The sequence below is a fragment of the Molossus molossus genome, unplaced genomic scaffold (assembly GCF_014108415.1).
Source record: "Molossus molossus isolate mMolMol1 unplaced genomic scaffold, mMolMol1.p scaffold_m16_p_17, whole genome shotgun sequence".
Lineage (NCBI taxonomy): Eukaryota > Metazoa > Chordata > Mammalia > Chiroptera > Molossidae > Molossus > Molossus molossus.
The window spans coordinates 32,576,176-32,592,263 of NW_023425352.1; the positions used below are offsets into that span (position 1 = coordinate 32,576,176).

Genomic DNA, 16,088 nt, shown 5'->3' on the forward strand with positions numbered 1-16,088 from the left:
TAATAACATAGTATATCATACAATATGCTAAAAAGCTGGAGGTGTTGTGGAAAAATAGAGAGAGAGGAAACAGATAAACAGGATGAAGAATGGGATGAGGAGACAGTTTGCTGTAATAAATAGGATGGTCCAGGAAGGCCTTACTGAGAAAGTGATATCCAAATAAAGACACAAAGAAGGTGAAGGATAAGCCAAGGATATGTCTTGGGCATAAAGAGACGCGGGGAGACAACCAGACAGAGAGCACAGCTGGGATAAACCAGCCTGGTGATGTACGAGGCAAGTGCAGCTGGAAAGAGAGAGAAAGAATAGTAGAAAATAGGTCAGGGAGGCCAGGGAGGAGGGCGAGGAACTGGCAGTGAGTGATTACATGCCCATTGGCTTTTACTATTTGTATACTGGATATTAAACAGAGGAGTAGCTAGATCTAACTTGTGTCTAAAAAGATTACCTTTTAGAGGGGGGTAGTTAAAGGGTAGAGTTTTTGTATGTGATCAAAGTTGTTAGCAGTACAAAACACATATATATAATCCATCTAGAATTCTCTATCCAGCAAAGTTGACCTTCAGAAATAAAAGGGAGACTAAAAAAAAAGGACTTTCCCAAACAAACAAACAAACGCTGAAAGAGTTCATTCATCACAACTAGTTCTGCCTTACAAGAAATGCTGAAATGAAAGGATACCAATTAATAACATGAAAATATTCAACGCGCTTGTAAAGGTGTTATGTAGTCAAATTCAAAACACTCTCATACTGTAATATGGTGGGGTGTTAACCACTTAACTCTTGTATAAAGGTTAAAGGATAAAACTATTAAAAAATGACTATAGCTACAATTTGTTAATAAATACAGCCTGATCGATGTGGCTCAGTGCTTGAGCATCGCCCATGCACCAAGAGGTCACCTGTTAGGTTCCCGGTCAGGGCACATGCCCCGGTTGTGGGCCAAATCCCCAGTGGGGGGCATGAAGGAGGCGGCCAGCCAATGTTCTCTCTCTCCCTCTCCTTTCCTCTCTCTAAAATCAATAAAGAAAAACATTTTTAATAAATAAATACACAATATTAAAAAGGTAAATTTATGACATCAAAGATACAAAAGGGGAGGAGCAAAAGGGTGGAATGTTTATGTGATCAAAATTAAGTACAATAAACTGTTACATCTATAAGATGTTTTATGTAAACCTCATGGTAACCACAAAGCAAAAACCTATAAATACATAAACAAAAGATAAGGAATACTGAATCAAAACATACTACTATGGAAAGTCACGAATTCACAAAGATAGGCAGCAAGAGAGGGGGAAAAGGAACAAGGAAACTATAAAACCGTCAGAAAACAGTTAAAAGACAGCATGAGTATATCCTTACCTGTCAGTAATTACTCTAGATGTAACTGGAGAAAATTATCAAATCAAAAGGCATAGAGTGTCTGGAGAGATAAAAGTTCAGACTCAACAAATACTGCCTACAAAAGTGGCACTTTAGCTTTAAACACACACAGGTTCAAAATGAAGGGTGTGAAAAAAAAAAATTCATGCAAATGAAAACCAATAGAGAGCAGGGATAGTTACATCAGACAAATTGACTTTAAGTCAAAAAATGTAACAAGAGACAAAGAAGGTCTTCATATAATAATAAATAGGTCAATTCATCAAGAGGATATAACACTTGTAAATATATACACACCCAACATTGGAGCACCTAAACATATTAACTAACAGATTGCAGACAGATATAGACAACCGTAAAATAATAGTTGGGAACTTCAATACGCCATTTTCAACAATGAATAGATCATGCAGACAGAAAGTCAATGAGGAAACATTAAACTTGAACTATACTTTAGAGCAAATAAACCTCACAGACCTTCTTCTCAAGTGCACATGGAACATCCTCTAGGATAAGTCACATGGATCAAATCATCACATTGTACATCTTAAATTTATACAATGTCGCTTATGTCAGTAAAGCTGGTAGAGAATAGATCACTCTTGCTACTCTGTTCAGAAAACTTTCAGGAGGCCTGGGAGGTGGGCTAAGGGAGGAAGCACACAGAGCAGTTAGCAGGCTGAGCGAGAGGCCACGGAGGTAAGGGGGGCTTGGCAGCAGTGAGGTGATGGGAAGTGATCAGATCCTGAATACATTCCAAAGGCTGAGGCACCAGAATTTCCTAAGGGTTGGATGTGAAGTATAGGAAAGAGGAGTTGAGCCCTGGCTGGTTTGGCTCAGCGGTTAGAGCATCAGCCCACAGTCCAGGGAGTCCCAGGTTCGGTTCCCGCTAAGGGCACATACCTCAGTTGCAGTTTGTCCCCGGCCCTGGTTGGGGTCATGGGGGTGGCAGCCACTCGATGCGTCTCACGTAGCTGTTTCTCTCTCCCTCTTCCTCCCTCTCTCCCTCTCGCTCTATCTGAAGATAAATGCGAAAATGTCCTCGGGTGAGGATTTAAAAAAAAAAAGAAAGAAAGAAAGGAGTTGAGGATGACTTCAAAAATGGAGAAGTCTGTGGAGGACCCTTTTTCTTGGGGAGAGGGATGAATGTGAGGAGAAGGAGGTGAAGTCGAGCCAAGTTCAGCTGCGCATATGCTGTGTCTGAGATGTCTAGTAAACCTCCAGGGGAGATGCGCCCAGGCAGTTGGATGCATGTGTCAAGATTCAGGAGCGAGATTAGAGCTGGAAACGTGAACGGAGACATAATGTTTCGATATATAGGTGGTGTTTAAGGGCATGAGGTGGGCTGAGATCCCCAAGTGAGGGAGCCGACGAGAAGAGGACTGAGGATCCAGGCGGAGCTAGGGCACTCCAGGAATCTGACGGGGGCAGGGGCAGCAGGCCGACCAAAACCTGACTGATGAGGGAGGCCAGACATTAGAAGGCTTAGTATCAAGTACTGAGGAGAGGGAACCTTTAAGTGAATCACATGATAATGGGTCAAATAAGATGATGACTGAGCATAGAGAATGGGATTTAACAGCATGATAGTGATTCCACACTAAACGAAGACTAACAGGCCCTCTGAGACTCCATTCTTCCCCTGGGTATATGCTCATTAATGTGACTGATTTACTAATTAGTGCCAATGTGGGCATTTACTGAGTGTCTTCTGTGTGGGTCAGGCGGCACATTAAGATTCAAAGATTCAAGGGAATTATGACATGGTCTCTAATGTCACAGATCGGGTCTCGTGTTCACTGCGAATAGTCAATTACGGAGCGGGGTGATGCCCACGCCCGGTGGATCCGTGAAGCACAGCAGGAAGAGCACATCCCTGTCCTCCGGAGAGTAGCCAGGTCAGCCTAGGGGTTTAACTCTTGCTCCACTCCTTGCTGGCTGGATGAGCTCAGGCAAATCGACCTTCCTGAGGCTGTCTCCTCACCTGGGAAATGACATCCGCTTCAGAGCATTCTGCAGCTGGTTAAATAAGATTATGCATTTCAGACGCCCAGGAAGACACCTGATGGAGAGGATGTGGTCAATGTGATCCTTCCTGTGGATAATCAGTGTATTAAGAAGCCCATACAAAAGGGCCCAAACCTGCTAACTCTGACACTGCCTGGGGAAGTGGAGAAAATGTCAAAGACAAGGTGACATCTGTCATGAAGGGTAAGCATGTCTGCCAGGCAGAGGAAAACAAGATGCTCCAGGAAGAGATTCCCTGGACAGAGGGTGCTCTCGAACACTGCCCAGTCTAGCCTCTGGAACAGTTCTGACCGGCACCCTGGGAGAACGACCAGCCACCTCAGGGGTCAGGAGAGCCAGGACAGCACAGAGCTGCCTTCCATATACTTTTGACTATGTAGGAAACCCACCCACTGCCAACACAGGAGGGGAGGTTGAGGCAGCCTTAAGGGAAGAAATGAAGGGCTGCAATCTTCACCATGAACAGCTCCAGGGGGCACCATTCACACTGTGCTCTAAATGCACGGCACCCATTAAGCACAACACAAGGAATGGCCTCTGGAATGAGCAGTACAGCTGCCTTGCAGAGGATCCCTCACAGCCTCCACAGTCTCAGAAGAGCCAAGCCATGGGCTCCTTGGACCCAACAAGTGGCCCAGACCCCTGAACCTCCTGCCTAACAGACCCAGGACACTTCAGAACAGCTTTGGAGCAGCCACTGACTGCACTGCCAGGCAGTACTAGGAAGTTGCATCTAGGAGAGGAAGAGCTAACCCGGATATGCAGGCAGATGTGCAAAAATGGAATAGTCTAGATTTTTCTAAGTGTAAGGTAAGTTTGTAGAAGATCATAACTTCAAAAATGTTTTAAAACCATTTCTCCTTACCCCTTCAACCATTTCCTCTTCCATCTCTCTGAGGTGGCTGCTTCTGTGGGATCTTTCTCCACCTTTCCTTGGGTCATTTTATAAGTGGACTGCACTGGGAACGTAAAGATACTTCAGAAGAATGAACGGCTTTAGTGGGACTTCAGGTGTTACCGGTTGGCCTATGGTGAGGAATTTTTGAAGTGAGACTCTTCCCAGTAGAACCCACCTACCTGCTTCCAGGTGTCGACGTAAGAAACATCCAAACCTACAGAGAAAATTGGTGAGTTTATTTGAGCCAAACTGATAACAACTGCTGGGAAGCAAAACCTAAACGAATTGAGAAAATGCTCCTGAGAATGGCGGTTTTGCGGTTTATCTTATATATTACCATCAAAGTAAGAGGCGTAAGGAAGGTTAGGTGAAATCTATTGGGGATAGATTAGGGAGGTGGGGGTAAGCAAAGCTGGGAAATCTCTGAGATCGGATAAAAAGTAAACTGGATAAACAAATACTTCATGTACACTGAGGGGAACAGGACAGTTAACAACGAGCCGTTTTCAACTCGGAGTTGTTGTCTTTCCAATCCTAATAAAATCACCTGTTTATAAAGCCCAGCTGGTGTGGCTCAGTGGTTGAGCATTGACCCCATGCATCAAGAGGTCACCAGTTTGATTCCCAGTCAGGGCACATGCCCAGGTTGTGGGCCCGATCCCCGGAGGGGGGCAGGGTATGCAGGAGGCAGCCAATCCATGTTCTCTCTCATCGATGTTTCTGTCTCTCTCTCCATCTCCCTTCCTCTTCTCTAAAATCAATAAAGAAAAAATAATAACAACAATGGACATTTACAGCACATGGAGATGGTGTGCACAGAACAGGGTAACAGTGGGGTTCTGTGGTTTCCTGCACTGGTGGGAGGTTGTGCCCGAGGGATCTGGACAAAGGGGATTACTCTGACATGCCAAAGGTATGTTATCCTAGATGCAAAAAGACAAAAGACAAGCTCAGTTAAAGTAAAGACTGACTTTTGTCAAGGAAGATACCATCCTAGGACATGACTTCCCACCATGACTTGCTTTTAGTTAGGAAGTGTTAGTTGCAGGCCAGCTGTGTGGTTACGTTCAGTGTCTGAGTTTGTAAGACCACCATGCAGGCCTCCCCCGAGCTTGGCAGGTTTAGTATGTGGCCCCTTGTTTGTCCACACAAGCCCCTGACAAAGAGGGCCTTCACCTGCCCTTCAACTTGACTAACCTCTAGATTCTTTACTTTCTGACGAGGCCCCTGACCAACCTCCCTTGTCTCAGAGCACGTACTCTGGGACATTTGCAATTGTACATTCTTTCTCTGTTCTTTGAGATGTACAAATTCTACAAGCCAGAACTCTTTCTCTAGGACCTGGAAGTCAGCCCTTTGAAATGTAATCATCAAGAAATATAGGGCCCCTACTTCCCACGCTCTGAGGGCGAGAAGGAGCCGCACTTTGGTCAGAGACAGTAAGCAAAACACAGAGGCCTCATCACACTGCCCAAGGTCCTCCAGTACTTTTCCACTTTTCCAGGACTTACCTCAACGTTGCAAGTCCCCCTTACTTTGATTTCAGTGGAGTTGAGTTCCCTCTCTCTCTCATATTGCAATAGTTTTGATCCCTCCTGAATGGAGTCTCCCTTGCCTGTTTAACTGTCCAGTGTAATTTTTCTGTAACAACATCTTCTCTTTTAAAAAGACATCCACTGTGTGAGGCTCTGGGCATTGCCCGGCCTGTTCTCAGCAGGCCAAGGGAAGTTTCAATCGTAGCAAACTCCCAGCTGCTACTTTGCCACCTAGCTAAGAGCAACAGCCTTGTGCTTGGGTTCCTTTCTCATGAGCAGACACAGCAGAGAAGGGGTGGCAGACTTCACTATGCCACACGAGAGTGCATTCTTCCTTTGTCTCCAGGGACCCAAAGCTCAATTCTGTGTATGCGTAAAAATTCATTTCCATTTCTACATTTTTTGTCCTGGTCAAATCAAACCATTTTCTGACAGCCAAAATCTGGCAGAGAGATGGCAGGAAAGAGCACAGGTTCTGGTTCTGGTTCTGCCACTAACTGGCTGGTTTGGTCTTAGGAAAACCTACGTCTTTCCCTGGATATTATCTTTATCAGAGCAGAGAAGTAGAATGAGGATTCTCTGTCTTTCCTTACTTAGGTCCCACTTATTAGCAGGTCACTTAACCTGACTTCCGTCATGGGAGGGCCCACAGCCAACTTCTCCAGGGGAGGATATTGATATAGGCCCCCTGTTGCTCTATTTATCAATTTCTATGTGTTTAAACATTGCAGTGATAGAGCTGAGACTAAATTGTATTGCTATCGTTTCTAAGCACAAGAAAAATAGTAATTCCATTAGGGGTGGAAATTTGTAATCATTTCATTGGCATATATGTTATTGCTACAGTAAATCTAAAATATAAACTTTTTTTTCTTCTTTATTGATTTGAGAGAGAGAGGAAGTGAGAGGGAGAGAGAGAGAAACATCGATGAGAGAGAACATTGATTGGCTGCCTCCTGCATGCTCCCCACTGGGGATTGGGCCCACAACCTGGGCATGTGCCCTGACCGGGAATTGAACCGGTGACTTCTTGGTGCCTGGGTTGACACTCAACCAGTGAGCCACACCAGCCGGGTCATAAAGGTATTTTTAATTGTAGTGGTATCATGTATAATAAGATGAGAGTGATTAAAATAAATAAGAGATCCGAAATAAATAATCCATTGCTAGAGATATCATACTCACCCATGAACCTGGGGTTTGAGTAAGTTACACAAGGAGGGAATGAAGGTTCACACTCCCTTTCCCTCCAACAATTCTGAAATTGGCCTGCATTCTCCCTTAACCCCCCCCCCCCATACACACACACACACCTCTCATTTCTGTGCCTTGTTATGCAGGTCAAGAATGCTGAAGGGTCAGCTGGAAAGCCTAGATTTCCACAAGGAAGGAAAAAAATAATTATGAGAGAAAAGAAAAGAATCAGAGAAATGAGAGAGAGAGGTCTGGGTTTGGAAGAACATTTAGAGTTGGGAGTTGAGAGACAATGAGAGTTTCTTCGAGCTTTCTGTCCATGAGGAATGAGGGGTAATGACTGGAACAAATGCTTAAGTTTTGCTGTTCTGTACATTTGGAATGTTCTTTGCCACCTCATTAGTCTGAGTAAAGTTTTTTAAATCACTCCTTTGTTATTGATGTGGGTTCCCTTAAAATCGTCCCTACGCAGTCCCTGTACACTACACAAGAAAGAAACCCAAGATTGCCTTGTATTATTCAGGTTAGAGTTACAGACTTTATTTTTATCCTGAGCACCGCTCTCCAGCACGTCTGTCATTTACATTACATATTTGTCAGTGATTGCCTGGTGTTCCAGTTACACTCCTGGTGTGGCACAGGTTGTAGTTAGTGTTTGGAAGACTAGGACAGAAAGCCACCCCTCCGCGGTGGCTCCTGCAGCTGTCTCCACGATCTGTACTGAGCTACGGTTTTTCCCTAGTATGATGCTCTTCAACATACATGGCTTGGCTAGCTTGGTTTAAAGGCTCTTCCTGCTCTTACACAAATAGGTAAATACATCCAGCAAGTGCGGTAGTCTGTATCCTTGGAAACATATCCCAGGCTTGATTCTGGACAGAACAGCCACGGAGTCTAGACAGAACAGCTACTGACTCGGCTAAATTGACCTATGGGGTTCTGGCTGTTGACATTCAACTATAAAGTTAGCCGGATCTACCTTCCAGAAGAATGCACACTTTCCTCTCACCGAGGTATGGTGACAAAGATTCTCTCCTTGACCAAATTCTAACCAGGCTCCGCTGAGTTCTTTTCCACAATGCCTCATCCTTGGGTACATCCTCACGAGCCCAATTTTAGCAAGAATTCTGCTAAATCAGTTTAGCCAGAATCCCTCATCCTCCACATCTCACTGTCTAATCAGGTTCTTCATCCTCCACCATCCCTGGGGTGATGTCTGGGCATCCTGGCCTGCCTTCAGCAAGAATCACAGTAGGTCAATTTAGCCAGAATCCCCTCCCCCTCCCTTACGCTTGATGTTTCCTCTTAATAGTTGTCCAACCCCCTCCCTACACACTCCTTCTTGGCTACAAATTCCAATGTTTCCTGGTATCAGGAGGTAAGCCCAATCTCTCCCCTCTACAGAAAAGCCCCATTGTACTACGTCCTATACTGACTGTGAGAGTCCTGACTGAAGCCCGTCTTACTGTCTTAACAAGAGTCATAAATAAATTTTTTTATGGCCAGAAGACCTCAAAGACCAGAGCTGATCACAGGGTGTCCTGCTGGCTATCAAATGTATCTGTGGCAGGATTTGGTTTAAAACTTGCTTTCATCATAACCTAGTAAAAAGCTGGGAGTAGAGCAGGCACATAGAACCCTTAGCAGCTTCTAATCATTCAGAACTACTTTCATTTGCCCAAAAGAACCTAAATGTTGTACATGAACAAGTTGGTTTGAGTCATTTCACAGTGATGATGCAGACTGAAGGTCAGACGATCTCCCCAGCTACAACATTCCACAATTTTACAATTTATCTAGAATGTGCACCCCATGCCTGGAGGCAGTTACATAACCGTGGAGGTGCCCCTTGTCTCTCAGGCTCCGTTTTGGTGTTGATCTTTCCCATCAACAGTAGATAAAGAAAGTGACGAGGTTTTTCCGAAGCCAGCAATCCCCATTTTCAAAGGCATTATTAAGTGGTGATGGCATAATTGATGTTAGCAATCACTGGAACTCAACAATAAGGCCCACCCAGAGAGGGAAATGGGTTTGTTCTCTGACCTGCTTGTCCAAGGAGGCTTCCCCCTGAGTCATGCCACCCCAAGGGAGGTATTATTTGTGGAACGAAACTGTTCCACTCCCTTCCTCCTTACTTGTCTGGATTGAAAGCCTCGTACTGATGTCTCCTGCTGCTCTTTCAATGGAGGGTCCTTTCTCCTGCTGCAGAAGTTCTGCCACTTCAAGGGAAAACCAGCTGGAGACCAGGAAATGGGATTTTAAACTCTCTGGGTACCTGGCACTGACAGGTAGAGGTGCCTACATGAACTACTGGTTATGTTTCCATAGAAACATGAAGCAGTTTGGACATCCAATGTTAGCATTAACCAGCACTGTTCCACAGACAAGCTATCTCTCTCATCTCAAACCAGATTCAACTCAACCCAGTATTTTGGTGAACACCTAGTATGGGCCAAGCACTGTGCTACTGTGAGTAAAAAGGTGAATGAAATGGACATAGTCCTTTGACCGTATGAAACTCAAGTCCAGCAGATCCAAGGTACATTAAGAATGTAAACCAAGCCAATTAGGCCATTTCTCAAGAGGAAAAATTTAAAAGATGAGTAGAAGTGATAGAGAGATAGAGTGTGAGAACTTTTATAAATAAATGCAAAATTGGAGATCCATGTTTTAAAATGTTTTTCACTACTAAAGTGAGTGCTCAAAATGTTAGAACATCACTGCCCACAGCAAATGACCCCCAAACTTCACTTCACTTAGAATTCCCCAAGGTGCTTATTAAAAGGACAAAGTCCCAGTTTTTACCCCTACTAATGATGTTTGGTAAATTTGAAGTGAGGTCCAGGAAACAGTTTGATAAACACTCCATGCGATTTTGATGAGTCCTGTTCTGCAGACAAGTTCCCTGAAAAGTTAGTTTATTTTCTCTGCCCTCCACTCTCAACAAAGGACGTTGTCTGGGGCTAGCCCACATTTCAATTTAGGGTGAGGAGTGAATTTTCTTTGTTCGTGAGTTTTTGTGACATTTGAACGTCACCAGACCCAATTGATGCCGGCGAAGGCTGGCCCTGCCCCAGCACAGTCCAGGCCCTCCAGGCCCTTGACTCGTGCAGGAAAGAATTGAAGGCAAGTCTGAGAGAGAGGAAAAGCAAGTTTAATTCAGGTAGAGACAAAGTGGATAGGATGCCCCACTGTCAAAGAAGCAAAAGTACATGCCAAGCGGACACAGATGAACTCGCGAGTGAGTGGCGTGCGCGGTCAGTCAGTTCTTAGAATTTTATGTTTCCAAGGATGGGTTATTCCTGAACTTTGTGGTGCCAAAGTCTGACTCTGCTAATATGGTCCATTCCATAGTGTCATGGGGTTCATTCCCTTGGGTCCCCCGTCTACGTGTGGTGTCAGTTTTCATTATAATAATGGTGTAATGAATTTTGCTGTCATTCTCTCGTCAATTTTTCCTGCATCTTGGCTTGACCTGGTTTTGGCCAGCTCTTATTGTTGGCTCCTGCAAATACTGCCGGAGCTTCCTGCCGTAAACTGTTTTCCCTGTGATCATGGGTGGAGGTGGGTGCTATCGGCCTGTTAAGTCCACTCCTACCCCCTCATCCACTTGTCAGGAGGTTCTCTAACTTCTTTCTATCGTGCCTCATGAACAGTTTGCTTATTGGTTATCCAGAGTGGCCTCAGTGACCTCTCTAACTTCTGGGTCTCCCCAGTAACTAAAGAGTTCTATTTTGTGACTCTGGGAACCAATCCCCCACCTGGACTTCCCTTACCCTGACCCCAGCCTACAGCTCCAGAGTTCACCAAGGTGGTCGCTTTCTCAATGATTTACCTTGGTCCTTTCCAGTAGGGTGACTAACTGTCCTGGCTGGTTCAGAATAAAGAGGTTGATGGGAACTCAGATTTTTAGTGATATCTGGAGCTAAAAAAATATTAATAATTGTCCTGCAACGTTCTAAGTTCTTCTGGCTAGGCTAACTGTCAAACTAATGGAAACAAATTAACAGGAGAAAATTAAAGTTTGATACATGTGCACAGGGAATTCACACGGCCATCATTCCTAAGACAGTGAGGCAACATTGGGTGTATGAGATGTTTGGACAAAGGAGAAAGGAGGGGAGTGGGGTATGAGATTTCAGAAGTGAGAATGGGTGATTAACAGGTGGTTGAGAAAAAGACAGGTGGTTGAGGAAGACATAGGGCAAGACAACCCTTGCCAGGTGACTCAGAAACCATGGGACACAGGGATATTTAGCTACCAGATCCCTGCCTAACGCCCTGCTATTTTCCATACTTAGTTCAAGTTAGACTAAGGTAACTTCCTAATATCTCCTTCTGGAAACAGATTTTTTCCTGTCTGAGTCTCTTGGGCAGGAAAGTGGGAAGGGTCAAGGGTTCTTTCTGAGTCTTCTGTTTGTTAATAAGCTGCTTAAAATCAACATCCCAAAAAGCAACTTGAGGGTGGCAGAACTTAGGTCAGATATATCCGGGGAAAGCCCAGGTAGACCAAGATGCGTTGGTTGGTCCTGGGAACAATAAGCTTGGCTTCCAATCAACATCCGGGCATTTGAAATTCTGGAATATCAGGCCAGAGCCAAAAAACAACCACCAAAAAACAAGTGAATGATTCTTAGGGATGGTTTCTTCAGTCCAATCATTTCTAAGGCTTTTATTTTCCATCAAACTTCCACCTAGATCCATGGAAACAGGACTCAGAACAAGGTGATTCCCTGGAATTTGAAATTCTCTTGTCAGTTTTAGCTGCCTGCATCTTGGCTTGCAGACACTGCCTGCAGACACTTGAAAAGGCTATTTTTACATGTTCCTAATGCTATTTACAGGGGGAGAGTAGTTAGCAAACCAGTGTCCATGTTTGTAAGTGTTGTCTCTCTCTCTCTCTGGCTCCAGATGCTCAGGAGTAATGTGCGTTCAGTCCTGTGGCTTAAAGGGTTGTAGCAGATTCAGAAGAGAACTGCTCCTCCCTTGTAACCTGCATTAAAGCAAGAACTGGAAAGAGGGTTGGGTGAAATCCCTTCCCCTCCATTTGTGTCCAGTCCCTGCCACCCCAGGCTTACAAGATTGCCTAGTGAGAACGTCTTTCTTTCTGCTGCTGGAGGAAGAAATGAGCCAATATTCACTGTGAATCATCTGTGCGTTAGGACCTGCCACAGCTATTTTAAAAGCCCACTCTGTCTTCATCCTCAAATCAACCCTAGGAGGAAGGCATTTGCAACTGACTTTGACAAATGTGGAACTCAAGGCACAGAGAATGTAGGTAGCCTCGTCCGGGCTGCACAGCGAGGTGTGGAGCAGAGATTCACCCGCAGACATGGATCGCTCTCCCTGAGCCACAGCTTCCCCTCCACCTGCCATGCTCTGCTCCTCCCCACGGGGTCGCTGCTCTTTCCTCCTGTTCAGTTTAACTAACATAAAGCAGGGGAGGACGATACGCTTGAAAACCCAGAATTCAGCAGTGGAAGCTCCCAGGCTCTCTCCCTTCCCCCGAGCAGCACCTGGATTGTCAGATGGGCAGCATCTATTCAACTACTCCCCCCCACACACACACACACACACACCGCTGATGTGCTTCTGGCTGGGCTAATAACCACTTCACAGACAGATTTACAGTAGGAAATAAAAATTTTAATACATGCACATGGGGAAGTCACATAAGCATGATTTTTTCCCCAAAGACAGTGAGGCAATATTGGGAATACATGCCTTCAAGGCAACAGGGGCTTAGATTTTAGAAGTAAGAATGACACATTTACAAGTAGTTGAGGGAGAGGGGAACACATGTTGGGCAACTTCTGGCTGGGCCACCCAGAAACAATGGGACACAGGGGTATCTAGCTAACAGACCCCTGCCTGAAGCCCTCCTATTTATTTAATGCAAGTTAGGCTCAATGGGGCATCCTAAGATTTTCTTCCTGAAGCAGAGTTTCTGTCTGAATTTCTTGTGTAGGAAATGGGGGAAGGTCAAAGGTTTTTTTCTAAATCTTGTTTCTTAATAAACAGCTTAAAATGAATATTTTTAAATAAATATTTTGCTGCCTCAGGGCAGCAAAACTGTAATTCCCTTCAGGTACCAGGTTTTCAGTGCATTGCTATTGGGCGGGGGGGGGCATGAAATGTCCTCTGCCCTTCTGACTTCTGGCTTAGCTAAGAATCAGGTTAACATAAGGCAGATTCATAGGAGAAAAATGACGAAATTGTTACGTATGTGCACATGGGGATTCTGTAAGAATATGAGACCCCAGGACAGATTGGCAGTTAAGGCTTATATGCTATCTCAAGCTAAGGAGAAGTTTAGGGGGAAGGTTGAAGGTTTCTTCTGAGTCCTTTGTTTCTTAAAAATAACCAACTTAAAATAATCAATAGCCCAAAAGGCATTATTTTGGAGTAGCAAACTCTGCTTTCTCTCACTGTCAAGAAACTATTCTTTAACTCCTAGTTTGAATGATAAACCCATAAACTATTCTCTCCAGTGTGCTATTGTAGACAGAGTTAGGGTCAAGCATCTATTACAACAATTCTGGCCACTCACTGGGGTAAAATGAGTGGAAGGCATAACTAGTTGGCATTCCCTTAAAGACAATGTCTTGCACCTGTTCACAATATAGTGGCTCAAGTGGATGTGCCCATTTGGAGTTGAGGAGAATACATGTCTGTGTAATGGAGCTATAACATCTGCGCTGCTGACTTTTGGGGCCAGTTGGACAATCAAACCATAAATCACAAATTGCTTCTCTGTCTTAGGCATCAAGTTACATTTCTCCCCAGGTAAACACATATCTCTCACTTCCAGCCCCATTTTGTAATGTGCTCCAGTACAAATTCATTTGCCAAGCATACTGCTAGACATAGAGATAGCAAGATCCCCTCTCTGATGTGCCCACATTGTGGAAAGGGAGGCAAATGTAAAATATACAAGTAGAATGTAGTATGCTGAGGGCTATAATGAGTGTGCATAAGCATGAACCACTATGCACACAGGAGGGACATGTGAGACAGAAGCAAATTGGAAGTTAGACAAAGACGAGAAGGTAAGTTGGAACCACAGCGACAAGAGAGCATGATCCAAGGCTCAGCGGCATGAAATGCCATAGTGTGCTCAAGGGACTATGACTAGTACTGATGCTATTGTAATTAGCTGGTTATTAATAACAGACAAAGAGCAAAGGGAAGGCCGGACATTATAGGCATGTCATTGGGCAGCTTCACCATGAAGCTGCAACTCTGCACTCCCCAGGCCCGCTCCCTGAAGGTCACCGACGGAAGGGGTCCAACGAAGCAGAGATAGAGGCATGCATGATGAAGTTGGGGTGACTAGGAAAGGGGCCTGTCAGTCACACGTGGGAACAGAGTTCACTGGCCAGAATGGACACGGCCACTGCAAGTGCATGAAAACTTGGAAATAACACAATTCCCTAAACAGAGGAGCTCGGCCTCTTGTTGCTCTCGACTCTTGGCTCCTGGGGCTCTTTGGCTCCTGTTTCCTCGCATTTGCACGTGTTTCCTCCATAGCCACACGGCTCTGGGAACCCCACATGAATGAACTGGTGGACTGCGACTGGGAACACAAACTGAGCTAGCCTGATGCTGGACTGGATTGCTCAGCGGGGAACAGGAACTCTGGACACTGGGTCTGATCGTAGCTCTGCCAAAGGCAAAATGGGACTCCTTCCTTGGGGGGACTGAGGGAAACGGGACCTTGGAAACTCGGGGACGAAATTCCATGGAAATAAATTCTCTACAATACCTCATGCTCCCATGGAGGCCTCTGTAAATTCTTATTCCAGTGGTACTCCAAGAACCCCACGTTCACCAGTAACAACATAAACTCGGTAATAAAAATTGACAATGAGGTTAAAAATCTAGCTCTATAACATAAAATGGAAAACCACCAGAAAAACTTTAGGCAGGAATTAACACAGTCAGATACAGGATTCGGATAAAGCTGTCTGGAGGGGGTATGGAAAGGGATCCAGGATGGAGTGAAGGGCAGGGGGAGGGTAAAAATCCTGGCATCAAACAGTACCACGTGGTCCACCTAGAGGAGGAAGATAGTCTTGACTAGGGTGATAAGGAAGGGAAAGAGGAGACGAGAAATATTTAGGAGGTCAAATAGACGAGATGTGGTGGTTGGTTGTACATAAATGGTATGGGAGCTAAAAAAAAAATGTAATACTTTTTCTCCTACCTCGTAAGTTTTTCTAGCTGGGCTAATAATCAAATTAACAGGGACAGATTAATAGGAGAAAATAGGATTTTAATACAAGTGCATGGGCAATTCGCATTAGCATGAAAATTCCAAAGACAGTGAAGCAACATTTGGGTACACAAGACATATTGGACAAAGGAGAAAAGGTGGAGAATGGGGTGTTAGATTTCAGAAGTGAGAATGAACGATTTACAGACAGTTGAAATACACATGGCAGGCAAATTCTTGCTAGAAACAACTGGACACAGAGGGTATCCAACTAACAGACCCCAGCCTAAAGCCCTCTTGCTTGTCATACTGAATTCAAATTAGGCTCAATGAGAATCTTAGGATTCCCTTCCTGGAGTGGACATTTCCATCTGAATGTCTTAGGTAGGAAGGGAGAGGGTCAAAGGCTTGTTTCTGAGTCTTGTTTCTTAATAAACAGCATAAAAATCAATATGCCAAAAGGCTGCCTCGGAGTTGGAAAAGCCTCCGTTCCCTTCAATGGTACAAAAGGGAAAACAAAAAGTGACATTTGCCTTTCTACGTGGGTAATAATCTGCCAATTTAGACGTGAAGTTCCCCTGTTGACTCCCAGCACCCTGTCTCCATCCTTCATGGTCACAGATTGAAACAGGTAATTCTTTGTGTGCTTGTTAAAATAAAACACTATGGGGAGAGCGGGCCTGGGTTTGCATATGTGTCTCCCCAGCACCCCACCGTGAGCGGCAGAGTCAGCATCCATACATCCTGTCAGAGAGGAAGACAAATACCAAACCCCGCATGGTATCACATGTATGTGCAATCTAAAAAAAAGGTTGAACTCCTAGACA

The 16,088-nt window shown here is 44.7% G+C and overlaps 1 protein-coding gene across 1 annotated transcript in view; it reads right to left on the bottom strand.

Annotated features, from left to right (window-relative positions):
- Positions 1 to 4,343: 4,343 nt before the first annotated feature.
- Positions 4,344 to 16,088, bottom strand: part of KIF20B (kinesin family member 20B) — a 101,824-nt gene continuing 90,079 nt past the window's right edge. The window contains exon 33 of the mRNA XM_036265281.1: positions 4,344 to 4,445. Within this exon, the coding sequence (XP_036121174.1) occupies positions 4,363 to 4,445 (83 nt within the window). The 3' untranslated portion in view covers positions 4,344 to 4,362. The remainder of the gene's footprint in view (positions 4,446 to 16,088) is intronic.